This window comes from Acanthisitta chloris, unplaced genomic scaffold, assembly GCF_000695815.1.
Source record: "Acanthisitta chloris isolate BGI_N310 unplaced genomic scaffold, ASM69581v1 scaffold35162, whole genome shotgun sequence".
NCBI lineage: Eukaryota > Metazoa > Chordata > Aves > Passeriformes > Acanthisittidae > Acanthisitta > Acanthisitta chloris.
Window position 1 is genome coordinate 13 of NW_008661639.1, and position 22,499 is coordinate 22,511.

General features: G+C 44.3%; 1 protein-coding gene across 1 annotated transcript in view; it reads left to right on the forward strand.

The window, feature by feature from the left end:
- Positions 1–2,923: 2,923 nt before the first annotated feature.
- ACSS1 (acyl-CoA synthetase short-chain family member 1) overlaps positions 2,924–22,499 on the forward strand; it is a gene marked incomplete at its 5' end in the record, with an annotated part of 27,785 nt that continues 8,209 nt past the window's right edge. Inside the window, 7 exons of the mRNA XM_009070305.1 lie at positions 2,924–3,020; positions 11,602–11,801; positions 13,264–13,439; positions 16,159–16,311; positions 17,991–18,138; positions 18,401–18,538; positions 19,103–19,195. Coding sequence (XP_009068553.1) covers positions 2,924–3,020; positions 11,602–11,801; positions 13,264–13,439; positions 16,159–16,311; positions 17,991–18,138; positions 18,401–18,538; positions 19,103–19,195 — 1,005 coding nt within the window. The remainder of the gene's footprint in view (positions 3,021–11,601; positions 11,802–13,263; positions 13,440–16,158; positions 16,312–17,990; positions 18,139–18,400; positions 18,539–19,102; positions 19,196–22,499) is intronic.

The window sequence follows — 22,499 nt, forward strand, 5'->3', positions numbered from 1 at the left end:
CCCGTCCGCAGCCCCATCGTCGTGCCCGTGGGGATGCCCCGGCTTCAGCTCTGCAGGCTTTGGCCCTGGCGTCCAGGGGGTGCCCGGGCCCGTGGGGGGCTCAGGGTGATCCGCAGGTGGGGGGTGGTGCGAACTGCCGTCTTTTATGGTGGAAGCTGCAGGGTTTTTTCTCTTTTAAACGAGGATCTTGGTCTTTTCCTCCAACTTCACCGCTTACCATGAACCTTTGAGTGTTGTCCTGGTCTTATCTGCCTTGAAAATTCTTTTGTGCTGTGGCCATGATTCATTCAGTGGGAGTGAGCCCCAGCCCTGTCTAGGGTACAACTCAGTGGTGAAGTCTTTTAACGGGAATATACATTTCTGACCTTCATTTCCCATTTCTGAGAGAGTGCTCGAATCACTGGTTCAGTAGGGCAGCAACTGTACCACCTCTGGCCATTTTTTCACAGCAAAAGGGGAAACCCTCCTCAGGTCTTCCAGAGAACTTAAGGTAGCATCTCCTCCCAGGGGATGATTTCCAGCAGTGAATCCCAGGTTGATGGAGATGCGTGTACAGCCTTGCTTCCAGCACCCAGCAGTCAGAGAATTTTAGCCAGACTTTTGTTTTCATTAATTCCTATTGAAAGGAAGATCTTATCTGAGCACAGAGGCTTTCAGTGATCTGTTTCTTTCGTCTGTAGCATGGAATCAACACCTTCTGGATCCCACGTGAGTCAGGTCTCTGAAATCCATGTATTGCTGGGCCTGTTTTTACATCATGCTGTGAGTCTGGTTCTTCGGCAAGTACTAAATACCACTTAGTGTTCTTTGCATACGTAAAAAGAAATCACAGGCCTCTGAAGCAGCTGCACAGAAGTAAACAGGTTTGCTATTGCTGGCTTTCTTTTCAAGCACGAAGACAGTATTCTGCCATAGCCGAGTGGCTGTTTTTCTGTTAGGAGGCTCTGTTTTTGTCCCTTGATCTCTTGATTTGAGCGCTGGCTACAGAAACATGGCAACAGTTCAGTTACCTGATTCAGAACATCTTTGTGTGCCCTTCTCCCAGCACAGCTGGACCACACACAACTGAGTCATCTGATGTTTTTTGTGCAGAGAGACCTTGTAGTAGGATTTGGGGAACCTGAGGACTTCAGTGCTTCTGGGTTTACTGTACTGTAACTCCTGGCCAGGGAATAACCTGGCAAACTACTGTGCTTCCAACCAGGACTCATTCTTGAGAGCATGTCTGACTGAAATGAATTGTTTCTGAGCATTGTCAAGGAAGCAAAACAATGTATGGAGAAACCACTAGGGTACAGTAGTAAGGAGAAGGTCACTAAGTTTGATATTGTAAAATGATCAAAAGGCTCTTGTAAGCCTAAGATCAGGAAGGAAATAATAGCATTTGGCCGTGGTTCACCTGCTGGTTCACAGAGCTTAAGCTCTCACTTGGCTCAGCTAGGCCTTTCTGCAGCAGAAATTCCCCCTGAAGGCCAGTGTGGCTGCTCACAAGTAAGAAATGCTGTTTGGGCAATGAGTGCCCCTTAATGTGATTTGCTGTAGCATGGCACAATGTGTGAGGGTGTTGCTTCAAGGACCTTGGAGGTGGCAGTTGCTACATGTCATCTGGACCAAGCTGCAGCACATCCAATTACCTATGGATGTGCAGTAGAGGAAACCAGTGTATAACTTCTTAAAGCATTTCCCATTAGAGTTTTTAACCTGTTGTATTCTACTGTGATGGCCTAAGAAATGGCTTTATCTCCTTTAATTTTATAGTATTGCTGCAGGATTTTACATTAAAAAAGAAAAGGCTTTAAACAGCTGAAGAATGTTTTTTCAAATTTTTGAGATTAACACTTGTAATGAAATGTGTTGAATTCTGTCATAAACTATGGGATTTCTCTCTCTCTGCACCTTTAGGGTCTCATTCCCACCCTCCATGTGGTGGTGTGATCACAGAACAGCCAAAAGTGACTGCAGTGCACAGCTTTTGTTGCACTTGATTTATGTGGAAAAAAGTGAAATCCTTTCTCACCAATATTAATTTTTCCAGGACATATGATCTGAAACTCAGCAATTTTACAGCAGCATCCCTGACTGTTTTTTAATAGTTGTTTATTGAAATATTTGCCTTCGAAATATTACAATGAAATAAGTAAGTGTTGTATAGACTTGGAATTAGTACTTTATGAGGATACTCTTTGACCATCAGACAAGTTGCTACTGGACATTCAGGCAGGTTTCTTGGGTGGATGCTATAAATTTCCCCAGGGTGAGTGCTCTCCTTAAGTCCTCAAGGTGTTGGGGGGGGGGGAAGATGCACCTTTAAAAGGTAATCTTACATCTTTATGTTTTAGGAGGTGTGGTACACAGTTTGAGACATATTAGTGTTTCCCAGGTGTCTGGTTTGTACTCTGAGTTTGCCCTAAATCTCAAAGTTTTAGATACTTTCAGTTAGCTGAGATTCAGCTCTTCTGTTATACCCTGGAATAAGAATGTTTCACGTGAGCTTTAATTAGAAAATCCAAATGATGCAGTGCTAAACATGCAAGCTGGAGAAGACAGTCTGTCAGATTTATGTAGTGAAATGCTGCTCTGGGGACATCAAAAGGGTGTCTTGTCTTTGGCCTTCTGGGAGCAGGGGAAAGATTTGGGCTGGTTTAAGCTTAGCCAGTGGAGCTAAGCTGAGGTGAATCAGCCATGGCCTTTCATGAGGATGCCATCTCTGAGGCAGCTGTGCCAATTAAGTGCAGTATTTGTTGTATAGCTTTACCAGAGCTGCAACAGCTATCCCTTCCACAGTTATACATCTGTGTGTGGCTAGCAAGCTAATGAGTGATGCTTCTGCTTGTGCTAGCTTGCTGTTACTCTTGACCAAGCTAGGTTTAGAGACTACCTTGCATATGATCAGGCTTTGTTTAAATCTCTGCGTGTTTTACAGTAAATTGCTTGGATCAACACGTCGAAAAGTCCCCGAACAGAGTGGCTTTGATTTGGGAGAGAGATGAGCCTGGCACTGCAGTGCATGTCACATACAGGTATGGTACCTTTTCACGATGTTTTACAATGCCTGGCAGTGTGGCAGAGTGGGAAATCGGATCTCTGAAACTCTGCTTTCTTCCAAGGTACTCCATCACGTAGGACATGCAGCCACAGCATTGTGGTTAGGTTGTTGTGTCATGATGAAATAGCTCCTGAAAAATGGAGGCATGTTCCCATTGAGAAATTTCTTCTCTTGTGTTCTTCATGGAGAGGGCTCCCTGATCTTAGACATGTATATAGTACAGGGTCAGGGGTACGGTGGATGTAAGTTAGTGACAGATGCTGAAAATTTCAGATTGAGATCCAGCATCATCTGGTTATGATGTTAATAGGCCATCCTGTAGATTCCCTCTCAGTGTAAAGGCTTTTAGAAGAGAAAGGCTTGGGTTTTTCCTTTCCCCTGGCTTATGTTCTCACCTGCCAGTTTTCTTTTTGCTTGTTAGAGGTGTTTATGGGAAAATGTCTATGAGCAGCTTTTGGTTTCAGCACAGCAGCAAATGGCTTGGTGTGAACATCTTGTATTGATGGTCAACAGGATGATACGGAGTGCTGGCTGGAGGGGATTTTTAGCTCCCTGTATTCTTCTTCCTCATCCTCAGTGCAGTTTAGAGCAACCTTGAGGCTGCTCTGAGTGATGCTGACTTGTAATTGCTGCTACAGATTGTAGGATTTATTAGAACATGGCAGTTTTCAAGCATATTTCTCTTCTCCTTGTTGTGTGCCCTCATTTAGGACACAGTCCTGCCTGCAAAAATGTGTTTTATGTCATCTGTCTCTCTAGTGAGAGCTAAAGGTTTCCCAGACATGTATACTTCTCAGTGTGTGTTTGAAGGAGCCTGATGTTTGATCTGCTGGATCAGAAAGCAGAGGAAACACAGGAAATCCTGGCATCAGACTCTTTTACAGAATGTTTTCTCGAGCTTATTAGGATTCCTGAAGCTCCTTGAGTCTGAATAGGTTCTGATGGTGTGGTTCCACTCCAGAATTTATTAAAGCTCCCCAAAACATTATTCATTGGAGTGATGAATGGTCAGCAGGGAGGACTGAGTGTACAAATGATGAGAGGTTAGTGCTCCGTGCAACAGAAATAAATGCTATCTAATAGAAAGCTGTGAAAGGAGTGCACTGGTTTTAATCTTGGTGTTCTTATTTGTCAATGTGTTTGGGCATGTTATGATGTAGATATGTTATAACAACCTGGGTAGCTTGCCTAAATGCTTTGAGGGTTTTTTTTGCCATTCTGGGGGTATGAAAGGAGATGGAACCAAAAGTTTCTCCCAGAGTTATGTATGGTATGTTTTTCTCACAGGTGTATGTACTTTTACCTCTCTCTTTATGCCTCAGGCATGAAAACTGGGGGTAGGTCAGAGGTGACAACTGTGCTCAGATTAACTTGATAAGGAGAGCAGCCCAACAGAGAGCACAGCATTCAAGGCAACTCTAACCTCCCTCTTAGGCTGTGCTAACTGAAGTGTGTTGAGCTACTCCAGACACTCAAACCATCTTCTCTGGATCTCTGGAGATACGGGAAGATCTTTCTGAACAGCAACAGAATTGTTTTTTCTCTGGTCATGCCAAAATGCGTTTGGTAGAAAGCATATTTTCAGCCTGTGGATTTGTGATTGTGGCATGAAGATGAGTAACCCGCATCTGAAAACTGAGAACACAGTAACAGGTACCAGAACGGAGAGCATCCAAGTGAAAGACAAATTGGCAATCTCTATTTTCAAACTTCTAGCTGTATTTGAGAGCCATGTTCCTGTTTCTGCCTAATACTCTGGGTGAGACTGCCTTCAAGTGACTCAATTTCTCAAGAGACTTTGGTCCTACTACGTGGTAAAACAGGTCACTTGGTTCTCTGCTTATCTCATTAAGCTAGGAATATCTTTGTTGCAAACAGTGCTATTGTATGAGTATGTACACAAGGAGAGAATCAAATAATTTGCCTTTCCTGTGGTCTTTGGCCTGCATGGTTTTAAATGAGGCAGTAAGGTTTTTCCAAGGTGTGTTGGCACTGACCTCCCTTTGAGGCTGAGTTTAGTTGAAAGCCTTTTGCAGTATTGCCTTATTTTAGCTAGAAATTTTGTATCAGGATGGTCTCTGTACACCAGCCTCAGCCTAAAGAGGGAATGAGAGGGGTGCTGGATATATGTCTGTGGCATAAGAGATATACTCCTTTCCTTAGGACCTGGATGTGCTGTTGGTGGGTTAGCAGCCTTAGAGTCACACTCTAGGAAGCTAAAGACTTTAATTTAAGCATTGCCTAAGGACCAGCTTTGGATAACGTGGAATCTCAGTTGTGAGAGGGCTGTCTAGGGCTATTGTGCAAAGTAGTGCAAGGCACCATATTTTTTGCATTATCTACTTTGCAAACCTTTCTGCTGTCAGCTGCTTCTCCTTATAGATAAGCCATGGGTGACACAAGGAAAGATGTGGCTGCTGGCATGTGTGCTCTCCCTTCTCTTCTGGGGAGTTTTCAGGGGAAAGAAAACAGCTGAGTACTGGCCCTGTTCTCATCACAGCCTGCAGAGAAAGAAGGTGGTTGTGCAGGAAAAGTTGTGGAACGGGAAAGCCTCCATCAGTGGTCCCACTTCTCCATGCTTTGGCAAGAAACACAGCTGCACTGGAAAGTGCTGTCCCAGCTTGCTCATCCTTGGAAGGAAAAAGAGCCTCTATTTGCTTCTGCTGTCCCACTGACTGCCTTGCTTGCAGCAGGCAGAGGGCTAGTGGGCTGTGCCATCACTCAGCCTGCATCCCTATGCACACTTGTCAGCAAGGTGGGTTGTGTTTGTGCAGCAGAGTTCAAGTGCTTTGTGCTAGGGGAAGAATCTAATCGTCTCCTGATTGGCAAAGATACACAAAACCACGGGTGAAGTGTTTTGTTTTTGCATGACTAGATGATTGCTGCCCTTACAAGCTCAGTTGTGATGATTTTTTTCACTGCTGAGTTTTGTCCTGTCTCTCTAGCTGATGAAACTCAGCCTTCTGAGGAAAAAAAAATCCCTAGCCCTCTTGCTTTATCCTCCCTCTGGGTTTCATTTTTATCAAGCAGAAACTCAGCTAAGTTTCAAATTCCCTCTGGTTTTGAATAGAAAGGCAGAAGACTTGGCTTTTTACTGCTTTGTGACCACAGGGAATACAACCTTCATGGGATTTGGTGGCTGCAGTCAGCAAAGTGGGGTCAGATCATGCTCCTGGTTATCAAGAGGTTTGGCTCTCCAGAGCCTAAACCACCAAAACCACATTGGTAGGGCAGTAGTGAAGTAGCAGGACTGTGCTGCTGTGAGCTGACTGCTAAATTTATTGGCAGAAGGGTCCAACCCATCTGGGAATGTTTTGTCCTACTCTGTGCATATCATCAGGGCCCAGGGGCTTTGAAACCTTGCAGAGGAATTCCCCAATGTGTTGCTGAGCCTGGGTTTAAAGGGCACTGTGCCTTATATAAGCAGGCGGAGTTAGTGGCTGGAGCTGTTGGGTTGCAGCCTCTCTAAATTCAACAGTGAATGTGAAAGACAGCAGCTAAAGTTATGTCAGTCCTCCCCCTGTCCAACATGAGGTTATTTATTCCCTCTGGCATTGCCTGGTTTCCCATGGTTTCTACAGTTTATCCACCTGTGACCCAGTGTTTCCTAGCATTGCAAAATCCTAGGGCTATTGTCAATGGGAGCTGTGTGGAGTGGGCAGCAGTATGTGTTAGCTAACCTGTTTTTCTAAAGGGTGGCAGGCTAGATCTCAGCAGAAGGGTTTTAATTTACAAAGGATCTCACTCTGGTGCAGAAAATGTTGAGGCCAGAGGGAATGTTCAAAATTCAAAATAGAAAGTAGGGAGAGGAGAGCCAAAGGACCAGAAATTAGGGTCCTAGGTAGGTGAGAGAGAAGTGGTTGGACGTCTTCATGAGCCACATGACATCTATGCATTTATAAAGTCAATGGATTCCTCAGCCCAAGCTGAAATAGTTGAAATAGTATTAGAAATCTCAGTGAAGACTGCAGCTGGAAGCTATGTTTGTACTTACTTGCAGCAGGTGTTTCTCATTGGCAGCAAACTCTTTTCCATCTTTCCAGTGTTGGCTTTCTAAGTTGAAGGTGCAAGTAAATCTTTTGCAGGCTTTTGGCTTTCCCCAGGCAAGGCTGCTTACAGATTTTGCACCTTCTTACCTTGAAAAGGTCTTAAGGGGTTTTCCTTGCCTTGGGTTCAGGATGTCTGCAGGAAGGCTGGAATTGTCCTCAAATGCCCTGTTTGGACATTCAGCCTAAATTTTTAAATAGTTTCAGCCTGATCCAAACTATGGTTCCAGGAAACTGCTGCAGGAAGTCTCACCTGAGCTTTAATGCCAAGAGAGCAGAGAGCGTGGCCTCTTGAACAGGTACTGTCAAAGCCTGTATATGGCATTGAATACAGTAGGAAAACATCTAGGATTGCTTTGCAAAAGGCTGCTTCCCACAGAAGTTACTGATGCAATTTGTTTGGATGTAAAAGAAACGGGCTTCCTTTGTTTAGAAAGTTGCAGGCTGTCTTGCTGTGGTGAGAGATAGTATCAGACTTATTGGAAAACTGTTTCTGCAAGGCATCCCTAAAATGCATCAGAGGAAGGCCATGTGTTGGTGATGGGTTTTACATTAGTTGTTCCAGACACTGAGTGATGGGGTTTGGAAACACAGGCACAACTAGGTCTGGGAAATATGATCTGTTAGTTTCTGAATGGAGATGTAAAGATAGGGAGAGCATTGCTATGTCTGTTAGGTTAAACAGAAGTAAATCTTATACAGAGAGAGATGAGAGTTAATTCCTAGTAAAATTTAACCCTCAACATTCTAATCTTATTAGCTGAGATCTAAATATTACAGAAAAAGAAATTAATAGGTCCTGTTGGTTACCACTTACACTGCATCTTTCCAGCAGCAGGTCCACATTTCTCTTACTGGCCATTTGTCTATGTTCATTACTGTGCCTACCATCTCCCTGGCTTGCTTTCTTTTAAATGCACAAACTGGATTTAATGTTCTTTCTCCTGTGCAAATGGTCTCACCTGTTGGGTCCAACTGGTTGCTGCTTCCCCATTTCTCAGCTCCACTGCTAGAGCAGTGTTCTGGTTAGTTCTCTTATTTGCCCTCAGCTCTTAGAATCTGCTTTGTCAGGGGATCTGCAGACTGTTGTGCCATGAACCAATTTTGCACTTCCTCGGCTGCCTCTGTCCAGAGGAGCTTACTTTTCTTGCAGCACACTTCCTTCTCCTGCAGTGGGTCTGCTGAGATCCTTCTGTTGTCTGCCTGGCTTGCCTGCAGGGAGCTGGATGCCCTTGGAACCCTCTGTGTGCACTGTGGCTTTGTCCATCTCCAATGATTATTCTTGTCTGCTTCTGCTGAATGGAGTTCCCTGCTTTGCACCATCTGCTTGGGTGGCTGCACTGAAATCCTTTGGTGTGCAGGGAGGTGGTAGATGTGCCTTGCTACCAACACACCTCCGGGGTGTGGAGGGGAGGCAGATCCTTCCCTGGGCATAGCCCGCTGGCATTCGATGGCATTGCCTCTGTGCCAAGGGTGGGGCACCACTCGATGTGAGGCTAGAATTGCTGTTGGCTCTTCTAACTTTGTGTGGTGGAGGGACTGCAATGCCAAGCAGAGTAATAGCCATGGTTTCGTCCTGCTCAGTTTGGTTAGGTCTGTGCCACCCAGTTCTGTGGGGCTGTGACCCTGAGGGGCAGTGACCCTGCAGGGTGCTTGTTCCACCCCAACACATGTTTGGATTAAGAACTGGCAATGTGTAACTTGCTGGCATGTACTAATTGCCTGCCTGTTAGACAGCAAAACATGTTTGACGGAGTGAGGGAGTCCAGGGAAGGATTCCTGACACAGCATTTCTGCTAACTTGTATTCTTGAACTGGAAGAGAATCCTAAGTTGGTGCTACAGGAACCAGAAGACACAACTGATGCTCAGAGATTTGTGGATTTCTTTGTTGGAATTCTTGGCTTCACCTTCTCATGCCTTAATGTGTGTTTCCACATGTGCTGCACCGCCAAGGGACCTCCAAGACCTTCCTAGCTCGGCATTTCAGAGTACAAAGGAGAAAGTAAAGTGAATAGACCCCTGAGTAAAGACTTGAAACACATTGTTTGTCAATTTTTTTGTGAACTCTCATTAAGCAAATGTTAAATTGGGGTTGATCATAAAAAACAATGAGAGCTTCTGCCGTCGTGTCGCTGAGTCCTGAATAAGCAAATGAATCATGGAGTTGCTCAGAAAACACACCTTATCCAGATATACTCAGGCACTTCTGTTCAGGAGAAAGAGGTTGCAGCTCTGAAAGCACTTTAGTATTTTCCACTGCAGATAAGTAGTTTTTTTTTTACTTGCTCACAGCTGCCTGCCTAGGGCTTGTTTCACTTCCTGTGCTCTGTGGCTGAGCAGCTCAGTTTTGTTTTGGCTCTTTATTATTTATCCATATTTAGATTTTTTTCTCTAATGCAGCATCAGATAAATTCCAGGCCAGAAAATGTGACCTTTCAGTACAAAGCAGAAAACCAAATTATGGGTGGGAATTCATTATTGCACAGAATCGCTTAGTTCGTGAACTCAGTAAAAGTAAGCAAAATAATAAATCTGACAGACTGCGCACTTACGTAGACAGCAGGAACATGCATGGTCGTGAAGGGCTTGGGAAGAGTTATTGGCTGTTGTACTTTAGAGCTTAAGCTGATCTCTCACTGTAAGGGAGAAATTCAGTCTAGGGTGCAGCCGCTGCGTACTTGTGTTCCGCAGAGCTGTGGTCCCTCTGCAGTGGCAGCTCTTGCCAGTTAATGCCAGAGAGCAGGTGCTGAGTGTGTCTGGCCACCATTCTGAGTGCCTGTGTTTCACGAGTGGAGTAGTTATTTGATGCTACAGGAATAGTCTTAAAATAAATAATACAAAGTGCTGTGCCTAGGATTTGAGGCTCATTTTTCTTGTCTCCGAAAAGATGGGAAGGAAGTAGTATCCTTCCAACCATCACCGGATCTGTCTTCATACATTTTCAATGGTTGTGTCACTTCACTGCCCTCACAGTGCAGATGGAGTTTTATCCTAAAGAAGTAAAATGCCAAGTTATTCTCAACCCCTGTGATGTTCCCAAGTGGAGCACTTGGGCTTTGCCTATTTTCAGCTTGCTTTGGTTTGAAAAAACAAACAAAGCAATTTTTGATGAACTAGAAATAACTTTCAGTTTTATTTACAGCTTAGCCACCAGCTGAAAATTGGTTTTGTCAGTTTGTTTGCTTCTTCACAGCTATGGCCAGCTTTGGGAGATAAGGACACATAAAATAAGGATTCATCCATTATTATGGAATGCAAACCCCCCAAATTAATTTCTCTATTATCAGTTATTGGGACCTCTGGTGGCATAGCTTACAGACCCCTAAGGGTTCACAGGTGACACATCAAAGACCAGTGTTCTAGGGAGTAGAAGATATCTCTCTCCTCTGGGCCTCAGTACTCAGAGAGTATGTGAATCCAGAGCATTTCATCCCTGGCTGACTCTGCCAGTCTCTTCCTCTGAGCACCAGAAGGAGAGCTCTGCTGCCCCTTGTGAGGATTACCTTCTTCCTTGGCAGGAGACCACTCCTCACTGGTACAATATCTCTTGTTGTCAAAGCCCTTCCACTGCAGGCATACAGAGCTGTTCAGTTCGTGACAGCATCTTTGTCTCAGATGTCCCTGCAATCATGTTATCCCTGATGCAGGTATCAGAGTAAGTGTATGTGCAAGCCCTTGACCACAAACTGCTATTTTGTTTTTGCTATTATGTCAACATGTTGCAGGGGTGAGCCCTGTGAAAAGAGTCTTTGTTTCTGTTCTCTGTGTTCCTGAGTTTCTCTATGCAAGAGTGGCTGGGGTTTATTGGGAGCAGTCCCTCTGTTCTGCAAGGCTGCTGTGCTCTGTGGCATGGCAGGGTGAAGTGACAAGAGGAGTTTGGGCTGTGGGTGATCCAGCTTTGATGAGAGTGTTGTAAAATGTGCCCCTCACACAAGTGTCTCCATGCTTCCTCTTTTCTTCCTTATGCATGCAAATGCATTGTTTACCCTTTCAATTTAAAGAGAAGCTACAAGTTGTGAAGCATTTCCTGCAGTTGCCCAATGTAAAGAGTGCTGGGAGCCTTTGGACAACACTTCCATTTCATCTTGTGTTTATCTCACATGTGTTCCCAGTAGCTTTTGACTGAGACACATGGGTAAAAAAGGCATCAAGAATTACTAAAACGGATGCTAACTTCTGGAGGCAGCAGGACAGCCAATCTGGCTGCTCTACCCATATCACAGCCTGACAACACCAGGCAGTGCCTGCAGCTCTTGCTCACTTGTCCTTCTGCAGCAAGCGCAGCTCTCTTCCCCCTTTGCTCCTCTCCACAGTGGCAGGAGCACCTGGCTCTCACCATGCCCCAGGCCATCCTTCTTTAAGGTGCAACAGCTGGTGTACCCTGTACTGCTGAGATGAGGTTCGGAGGTGATCATGATGCCTCACTCAGTCCAAGTGCATCTTTACTTTGCTTCCCCACGTAGAACAGGTTGTGTGGTCACATGACAACATTGCTTCTGTGCCACAGGGAACTTCTGGATCTGACTTGCCGTCTTGCCAACACCCTGAAGAAATATGGGATACAGAAAGGGGACAGGGTGGCCATCTATATGCCTGTTTCTCCCCTGTCAGTGGCAGCCATGCTGGCTTGTGCCAGGATTGGTGCTGTTCACACTGTCGTCTTCGCTGGATTCAGTGCGGAGTCCTTAGCTGGGAGAATCGTGGACTGTAAGTAGATGCAGACCGGGGAACAGACCCCTCTGGGACAGTGCTCCAAGGCATATCCCAATTCTGTGCTTTCTTGGCAGAAGGAGTTTTATTGGCTCATTCCCAGCTGGTGAGACAGTTCACACTCATCTGCAGAGTGTAGTGAAGAGCCTTTCCTTAGCAGCAGATGCAGTATCCTCTGGCCTTAAAATACTTTATAAATTGTTTAACATTCAGTGTGTGCTGGGTTACTGCCAGAGAGCAGTGAGGCTGGAGGGGAAACTAGAGCTTAGGGATGGGGCCCGATTTGTTCTTTTGCAGTGCAATCACAGAGTTTCTTTTGATACTCCTTCACAGTATTAATTCTGCATTCTCAATTGTAATCTGGTGATTTATGTATAGCACTGGAAGTGTTGGCAGCCTGCCCCTGCTCTGTGAGCTGCTGTACCAGCATACAGAGCCGTTCTCAGCCCAAAGCACTTGTACTGTGATTAGGTAAAAAGTAATGCTAAAAATACCAAGAGAAGAGCAAAACAGTAAGTGGCTCATGTCATAGCAGTCACATCAGTTTCTTTATGGCTAGCGTGAGGGAATAAGTCTTACAGCAATTTTCATGTTTTTTCTTCTTTTTAGTAGAGTTAATCTATAGAGAGCAAGTACGTGTTTTAGTTATCCCTCACTTTTGACCACTTGTGTGGAGGTGATGGACTAAAGAGCCATTTTTCAGCAGCCACAGCTCTGTAATAATGTGGCATAGTACAATTTGAAGCACTTTGCCAGAGTGCTGCTGTGTGCTGTGGCTCCTAGGAGGTACAGGTGAGTTTCAGAAGGCTGCAGGTATCTCAGAGCAGTGTGACACCTTCAAAAGGCTGCTGAGTTTTGTGCTGTCCACTTCAGTTGGTAATGGATGCTTACATGCAGCCTCAGAGAGGGATTGAGAGAGGGGCAAAGGTGCTTGTTCACACAGGTCATAGGAAGTCTTGCCCTGGTCTCAGTGTGTGAGCTGTTAGACTAAAACAGTAGTATTCACTGTAACACAGGTAACAGGGAAGAAGCTGTTCTGAATGTCAGCTTTGCTAGGCAGGAGTGTAGGATTTAAGCTGCAGTGGGCGATAGATGTTTGGAAGGCCTTTCTCATGTTCATGGTAGGCATTGGAGTGGACTGGTGGGGAGAGTAAAATACCATTGCAGTGTTTTAGGAACATTGGACTGATAGCTGTCAGAAATGGTTTAGCTGGAGTGGACCCTGCTTGGGTTGGGGGAGATGGACAAGGTAACCTGTGGAGGTTCCAGCTACCCCTGATCTCTGTGTGTCTCAAGTTTTAGAGTGTTTTCATCAATGACACTGGCTGGTTTCAATTGATAGCAGTTCTGTGTATTTGTCACACATGGTTTCGTATATTCCATCCCCAAAAGTAATGAAAGTAGGGTGCATATACTAGCCTGGAAGACAGGCTGGTATGTCTGCTAATTCTCTTTTTAGCTGGATGCAAAGTGGTTATCACCTACAACCAGGGAGTCAGAGGAGGCCGAATCATAGAGCTGAAGATGACTGTGGATGAAGCTGTGAAGAACTGTCCAAGCATCAAACACGTCTTTGTGGCTCGGAGGACAGATAATGAAGTCCAGATGGGTGACCGTGATATTCCCCTTGAAGAGGTATGTTGTTGGTGGTAAACCTTGCCTGTATTCCCTGATGTTTCTTGAAGAATGCGATGTTTACTCTGCTAGAGGAGAGAAATATGGTGAACTAATAAACATAGGGACCAGCTAAGGACTCTGAGACCTGATGCTGGACTGTTCAGAATACATGTGTGAGTCTTGCTTGAACGTGTAGATCATGAACAGTCTGGTGTTTGACTTTGGTCTTTGATCTGCTGTAGGCTACACTGCAAATTGGCAGCCAGGAAAGATGAGGCAGTCTCCAGCCTTTCCTTTTCTTTCCTTGTGTGTGCTGTGCTAAAAGCCTGTGAAGCAGCTTGGCGAGTGCCAGGCCTGGCAGTGATGTCTGGCCTTGATGCTGCCTCTGGAGCAGGTTTTCAGTGTGTGCTGCTAATCCTGTACTGCCACAGTGGGCCCTGGTGGGCTAATTGATGCAGCTGTGTTACAGTGACAGCATCTGTGTGTCCCTGCAGTCACCTACCTCTGCAGACACCCATTGGCACCCTGAATAACTCCTTTTAGGTCTGAGTGTTGGCTAGGATCATCTTTCTCTCCATCTGTGCCTTTTGGACCTGAGTTCTGCTCCTTGTAGAATCTGGATCATCATCCTCAAATGGATTGCCCATATTTACGGTCTGTTAGGATTGTGAGTCAAAACATCTTAGTCTATGTCTGGTTTATCTCAGCATGGGCAGGGGTTATGCTGCTCCATTTTAGTAGTCTTGGAAACAGTGCTGAGGTTGAAGGAATGGGTGTTTCCTGAGACCCAGAGGTCACTGAGACCATTGCTGCTGTTGTTATCGTGTTCAGATCCTCTGTTACAGTTTGCACGTGTGTTCAGACTGGACACTGTTGAAAGGCAGTGAAGAAATAATCAAGTTCCTAGAGAGGCTTAATATAGCCTATGAACAGTGTTGTGGTTGCCCCATGAGGGGAGGACAGTGATGGTTTGGGAATATTTTAGAACCTGTGCTTCCTGGGGAGGAAAACAGCCATTGTTTTAATGTGCTTAGTTGTTACACATAGGACTGCAGCCTAATGCAGGAGTTTTATCAGTTTTCCAGCACCAGTAAACAGAAACTACTCATTGTACTAATGCCTGGAAATGGCCCATCTGCAGGCAAGATAATTGCTCAAGTCTCAGTGCTGGTCATATGAGATAGGAGCAACTACTAGTGTAAATTAGACAGAAAAGGCAAGTTTTGTTCAGAAATTATCTTATTCCTTACTCCACAAAGCACATTCTGATGATTTTCCTTAGTCTGCAAACAGCTTGAGGTGCTTTGGTTATCCAAGAACTGAGCTCAGTCCATTGTCAATTGTAGGCTCTGCTACAAAACAAGAATTAAACTCGTTGTTACTGATCTTTACAGCAGTTGTGTTTTCCAGCTCTTGTACAATGAAAAAGCTCATTGCTTGTGCAATGAAAAGCTTCCTGCAAAATTTACGCTTGTGTTGTAATGGAACATATGAGAACTCCATCTTAGTTTCAAAAACTGGCAAGTCAGCCTGAATTGGCAGTGGTGAAATGTCAGTAAATATCTGAGATGAGCAGCAGTGCTGTAACTCAGAGGCTAAGAATTACACCAGACTATTCATATTAACTCTTCATATTTTATTAAGCTTTGTTTGTCAGACACTTTTAAACAACTGGACCTGTTGTTGGTAGTGTTCACTTGTAAATACAGTGTGTTTACAGTGTATACTCGTAAAATGGCAGTACCTAGAAATTCCTACAAGGAGCCATCTAATAACCCTTGCAGGAATCGTTATTCATCTAGGACAGTATAGAGCTTGTGAGAAGCAAGCCATCTGTGGGGATTTTTACAGCCATATGTTGAGCATCTGGAATACATTGATTATTGCAAGTTCGTGCATAGATAAGAAAAATGTTCAATCTGATCCTAAAAAATCAGCCTGGATAGACAAACCCTCTGCTGCTAAAAGGTTTGGTGGCCACAAGTGTTTCTTTCAAAGCACATTATTTTCCCTTCCTCTGCTGGACTGGGCACACGAGCTGGACCGAAAGTTTGCTCTGACCTAGTACGGCATTGCATCCTTCCCTCCTGTGGTTCTTACTGTAGGGGTGAGGAGAGGATCTCACTCACCTGACCAAACAGGGCAGTATGAAAAGAGTGACAGAGGCAGGATTATAAACCACTCTCCTTCTCCTGGGTAGAAGAAATTAGAATTTGAGGATCAAATGGACAGCACAGCCATCCAGTGCTGCAGCCAGGGAAGGAGAGGTGAACAGTTTAACCATAGCACTGCAGTTTTAAAAGGAAACGGCAGGTCCTAAACAGTACCAAGTCAGCTTTACTGCTGCTGTGAAGTGTGATTCATGTTTGCAGTCGCACTTTGGTTTTCTATGAGCAGCTTGTAAAGGCTTGAAATGTAAGCAGCTATGACCTACCTTTTTTTTTCTGAAATATTATTTTATCTCGCCGGTTTTCCTTGGCTTCTGTGCCTAGCAGAGGTACTGGTGGAAAGGTCAGATGCCATGCATCCACAGGAACCTTTCTACTACATGAGCCCATATAACCTATGATACATCGTGGACATTTTTGAGGAGGCAACAGCAATGGTCTCTGGACACTGCTAACATGCTTAAAGGGAGAGTATTGGTTGGCTCCATATAGGCAAAGTCTTTCTGTCTGACTGACAAAATCTTTCTGACAAATAATGGTCATATGTCAAATTATTTTTTATTCCATAGGAGATGACCAAGGCAGCTTCTGTATGCAATCCAGAGAGCATGGACAGTGAAGACGTGCTTTTCATGCTGTATACTTCAGGCAGCACTGGGAAACCCAAAGGAATCGTTCACACTCAGGCTGGATACCTGCTGTACACTGCTCTCACGCACAAGGTAATTCAGCTGCATCCTCTGGAAAAGTTTCACTTGCCTTCCAGCAGTACTAACAAGAGGGACTTGGACTGATGAGGAGTGTTGTATTCTCTGTTTGCTGCCCAATTGGCTTAGTGGGTGTAAACAAGCTGAAAAATGTCTGAAACTGTGTAATTAATCTTCAGGATTTGTTCCTGAGGAATATGATACTATACAAACCTGAGCCTATAGTTGTGAAAGAAAAGAAATGCAGTGCTGCTTTTGGATTTAAAATGTCCTAGCATTGGCTGCCCAGAATTTGCAGCTGAGGAGATTCTGGTAAGTATCTTACTGGCACTGGTAATGTGAATATCATTGCAGTATTTTGCAGTGGGATGCTGGCCTTTCTTATTTCAGGGAGAATCTGGACTCTTCAAACAGTCTCTTTGCATAGCACTTATTGTCTGAAGAACAAAAATTGTATTTCTGCTTTTGTGGTTGCACCTCTGCGCTGCTTTTCTGGGTGATCTAGGTAAAATGTTTTAAAACTCCTTTGTCTTGAAAAAGAAAAGAGTCAAGGCAGTGCTTCTTGAAGCTTCTGGTCTGAGCTCTGTGTATTAAAAGGTAACAGTGAAATAGGGAGAGGACTGTAGTGAAAGATCTCCATTTGGCTTTAGTGGTATCACCCTGTTTGTAATCACACACAATACGGGTGGAGGTTTTATTTCTTTAGGCCGACACAGTTGTATTTTTAGAAGATCTGAATGTGCAAGTTTCAGACTTACCTGCATGAAGGTAAGTCTTAGCTTTTCTAAGTCACAGTGTAATCGCCAAGGCATCTCTTAGTCCAGAGGTAGATCCTGTACCCTGGTGCAGTCATGCAGGGAGGCACTGTATGCAACTGCAGTCTCTTTAGAGTGCCTGAGAGGGAAAGGGACTTGGAAAAGTAAGGTGAGAATTGGCTTTCCTAGGTAGAGGGATCAGCTGATCTCTGTGATCTCTGTGGTCCTTGCACACTCACATGTGACACTCTTGTCACACTCATGGGGTTTTCTTTTAGTTCTGATCCATAAAACGGTCTCTGCTTGATGGGTCAGGACCTCTTTACCATATGGTAGAGGAGACAGATTTACAGTGGGAAGCATTTTCCATAACCAAGACAAGATAGTGAGTTCTCCAAGACCTTTATCTTGAATTTGATGAGCACGGAGTGGGTAGCAACTGGAAAGTGATACACTGATGTAGAGAAGCTGTGCAGCTAAGAACATCTCTCAGAAAATGCGGTATGGACACCTATCAGTTTCTCCATCTCTCTCATGGAAATCTGTTGATATTGCTGAGTGGTCTGAGACTGAGGTCTGCAGTTTCCCTGCAATTCTGAGTCAGTTCTACCATATGGACCCACCTACAGTAGGCAACCTTAGGCATTCAGGGCTCTGGGCTTTTGTTGTAGCTTTGTTGATCCAGCTGAGAAGCTGCTAGTACAGCCATGCTCCCTGTGTGTTTGCAAAAGCAGTCAGGAGCCTGGGACACCTGGTACTGGTCCCTCTGACTTGCTTCCTCACCTTGGCTGGTCTTTGTGCTACTGTGTCCCACATGCTTGGTTCCACTTGCCCTGTGCCCTGTCTTGCTCTCATTTGGATGTCCAGTCCAGCACCTTACCTTTAAGCTCTTTGCACCTGCCAACAGAAAGTCAGCTGGCCTTACATTTGTCTTTACAGTATGTATTTGACTACCAGCAAGGTGATGTTTTTGGCTGTGTGGCTGACATTGGCTGGATCACAGGACATAGCTATGTTGTGTATGGACCACTCTGCAATGGAGCCACTTCTGTCCTGTTTGAAAGCACTCCAGTGTACCCTGACCCAGGTGAGGAAGTGGTGGAAAAAGGTTTGGCTAGACATGGCAGTGTGACCTGACTGCTCAGGGAAGGTAATCTCCATTTGGAACATGTACCTGCCACACTCAGGAACATCTGTGCATCAAGGGTGGGAAAAAAAGAAGTTGTCATTGCTTTTGCCCTATACTCACAGCAGTCATAGTTTCAGCTTTGGCTGTTAACCTTTCAGCTGAGCTTTTGCAGCAGTATGTCAGTGCTAGGCAGATAAAAAGTCTGTTCTTGATTTTGCAGGTCGTTACTGGGAAGTGGTACAAAGGTTGAAAATTAATCAGTTTTATGGAGCACCTACAGCTATACGCTTGCTGCTGAATTATGGAGAAGAGTGGGTGAAAAAATATGACAGATCTTCCTTGAAGACTTTGGGATCAGGTAAGAGGCATGAAATTTTCATCTGACAATGACAAGGGGTTCTAGCTGGTGAAATGAAGGTGCCAGAAGAGCTCAGCTGACCAGATAGGATGTGGCTAAAAACAGATGATAAAGCAGGCTCTGTGTCTGACTTTTCAAATATCTTCTCAGCAGAAGAAGCAACAAATTGAAGTTGGGGCCATTGAACTCTAGTGTGATTGCCTGTTCCCTAGCTTATTTTGCAGGATTACATTCTTTGCTAAAAAGATCTATCCAGTGTAAATTACATCACTTTGAATTTTACTGGCATAGGTGACCCAAGCAGCATTTTCCTGCATTATTTAGGATTCTAGAGATTCTCAGACATGACCTACATTGATTAATTGCTTTCAGTGAAATTCATTGCTTGCCTTTTGGTCTTTGGAAAAAGTCAGTCCTAAGTTACATGAGTGCATTGCAGTCCTTCACATATGTCAGGAAAAATGCTGTAAGCATATGTCTTCTACATGTTGTACACCAAGAGGGAGAATGAACTGCCTGTAACCTTCTGAGTCTCAGGCTACTTCCTTTCTTGTTTTGGTCCAGTGGGAGAGCCCATCAACAATGAAGCTTGGCAGTGGTTCCACCAGGTAGTGGGAGAAGGGCGCTGCACCCTCGTGGACACGTGGTGGCAGACAGGTAAAAGGCATCCATGGGGAGCGTGGAGGACCCTGACCATTAACAGGTTGCTGATGGGTAGAGAAGTCATATGTTTCAATTTGATTCAAGGAGTCTGTCAAAACAATAAAAATCTTCGTGGCATTTTGCTCAGCTTTTGAAAGTCTCTGGGGAGTTTCAGCACATCATAGCAATGTAACAACATATAAAAGCAATAGCAATGTTGGCTTTTTCTTTTTTCTTTTCCCTCTAAATGTTCTTTGATATTTTGAATGCTGGAAAATATCAATTGGTGCTGGAAGCATGAGGTAGAGATTGAATTTTTGGGCAAAGCTGGGAGTAGTCAGCTTGAATTGCAAAACTCATTTTCAATTATTTATCCAGCTGTACTGATAGTGTTATGGTCTTACCATGCAAAGGCATTTAAAGCACCTTAAAGCCACAATCTGTACTTAGGTGTGCTTTGTTTCTCTTCCTGGGAATGGTCGGAGGATGATGGAAAACTAAGCTGTGTAGTCAAAGGGACCTTGTGCAACTACTCTGGCAGATTGGAAAGGAGTGACTGGAGACTTGATCGCTGTGCGTCAGTTGGTTAGGGGACAGTGACTGTCACCCAGCAGGTCTGCTATGGAGCACGTGAATTAGTATGCTGCAGTTGCTTTGGCCATGGACCTTTGAGGACTCAAAAACGATGTGCTTCTGTTTTGGCAATACACTTAGCCCAGCTGTGTGCATCAGTTAAGGCTTGTTTTCTGTTTGAAAGCTACTGGACAGAGTGACTGGCTGTCACAGACACCAGTCCAGTTGGAGCAGAGTTGGTCTCTGCCTCCTGGCCTCCCTGGCCAGCAATGGAGAGAGGCTGTACTCCAACTGGGTTTGTGCTGCCTGGTGGGGATCTCCACTTGAAGGAGTCCTGCAGCTCCTTGCCAGCTCCTTCCTCAGCAGCAAGTCCTCTCTTCTGGGCACCAACATTCAGGAGGTGCTAGAGGTGTCTTGCAGTATGTCCTTCTCAAGTCATGTACTATGTTTGCTATGGAGACAGCAGCACAGCTGCTGGCATTCTGCCTCTGCTGAAAAACAGTCATCCGTACTCTTAGATTTCTGACTGCCATTGAGAAGAATATTCATTCCCTTTCCAGTCAAGCTACTTCTGATTCCTGGCTAGCAGGCTCCCTATCTCAATGTGATGAATTTTTTTCTGGCATGCAGCCGAGTTCCATTTAATCCAGACCAGACTTGCAGACCTTTTTCATTTTCAGATTTGAAATAAAACCACCTCAGAATTCAGAGCAGCAATGTTAACTACTATCTACATCAAGAACTGATCTCTTAAATGATCTGTGTTCCTACACGCTGAGCAGAAGGAAAGATGACTGACTAGGTCCTATATGCTTTATGGAGAAGTGCTTGATTACTGTACAGTGATGGAGTTGAGAAGAATCTTTTTTTTCCCTAACATTTTTGGTTTATTGTTAACTGGTGCATGCAGTGTGCCTTCTGCTTTCTCAGAAGTACAGGGTTAGACCTGAAACTGTATTTCTCCAGGGGTTTTGGAGCAACAACGATTAGGTGAGGGGTTAAAAAACATCCACTGGACAGTCTGTTAGTGCAGAGTGCTTGGTCTTACCTTGAACTGGGTATAGTTTTGCAGGCAAATAGTTACCAGCTCCTGAAGCATAATGATATATATTCATGAAATTGATTTTGTTAGAAAGTAGTATCAATCTTTCTCCACAGCTGATGCTTTTAATAAAGAGGAAGCCAAGTTAATCTTGGAAAAATTATATATGCCATTTGAATGTAAAGAAAGCATGAAAAGAGATTGCAGAAACAGTTTGATGGATACTGGTTGTGGTCCTGCAGTGTCACCTCTCATAAAACCAATAGAGCTTGTTAATTGTGCTGCTGTATGCAGTGTCCTCCATGGTGTGCTGCTCTCCAAAGCAGCAACCTGTTGACAGCTAATAAAGCCTGGTAGGCATAAAGATCAGCAAATGGTGATTTAAGGACCCACTTGAAAGTCTTTGGATGAGCAAATGAGTGAGATAGCAATTATGAGAAGCTATTTAAATAGTGTGGTGTGTGCAGATGAAAGGAATGAAAAATTCTTGTGGCTCTTACTGTTAAGATACTAGGTTATCAAAGAATCAAAACTGTTTGAGTTTTAGGTCTTGATCTTCACAGTGCAGAAAAGACACTAAATATTTTCACTTTTGTCACTGATTTTTTAAAAAACAAACAGCCATGAACAAAAGCTGATTTTGAAAGACATCTCTGAGTAGGCCCTGGAAGCTTTTGTTCTTGGCATCATCTCAGCTATTTAGACTGGAATGGTGCTTCTGAAATGGATTCCCTCTGAAGTAGTCAGTCCAATCTATCTGTGGTGGTAAAGACAACAGTGGCAGAGAGCACCTGCTCCACTCTGCTGCCAGATGTGATTTACCTATGGCAGAGTGGAGCCTGTTTTGATGCACCTCACTCCCTACTCGGACTCTGCTGTCCTTGCCCGAAGTCTGTGTGGATTTTCACTATGTTGACAGCATGGGCACAGGTGATGTGGAAGCGCAGCTTTTCACTGCCCATACTGCCTCTGAAGAGACAGGCTTCATAAGGGCAGGGTAGAACCTAAAAGTCTTGTTTGCTGACATCTGTCAGTGGCTAAAATCAGTACTTTCAAACCAATTGACCATGAAAATAATTTTTTAAGCAGCTCCTGCTGGAATGTGACTTTACTGCTTTATGTGCAATTGACTGCAGGATGTGTAGGATGTGGCAAACCCCATGTTGAAACATAGCTTGCAGTGCTGTATTAAGGATGAGTATTGGCTTAGGAAGAGTGGTCTTCAGTTTAATGAGGGTCCCTGTTCTGATGCAGATTTTGACTGTGCAAACAGAGAGCAGCAGGTGTCTGGGGTGCTTTTTTTTCTAAAAAAAATCAAGCTCCCCTCTTACAAATGAACAGAAATGTGAAGTGGTTGCATGCCCATCAATGAAATGGGAAATACTTATATGTATAAGCCACATGTGAAACTATTTGATGCAGGTCTAAAGATTAGGGTTCCTCAGAGACCTTTTGTCATAGCTACATCAGGGCAGCTGCATGCAAATTCAGGGTCAAATTCAGCTTTCCAACCCCTGGTTTCAGCTTTCCCAACCTCAACAAAGCTGGTAGAGTAATGCACTGCCCATGTGGCAGAACATACCTTTATTTATAGAGCTGTATTTTTAGAAGCCTAATGCTCCTTTGTTTTTGTTTCTCTCTTGTGTTCCCGAATTAGTTTTAGAATAGAAAAAACCTCATTAAGCTTGGAATCTGATTTAATGT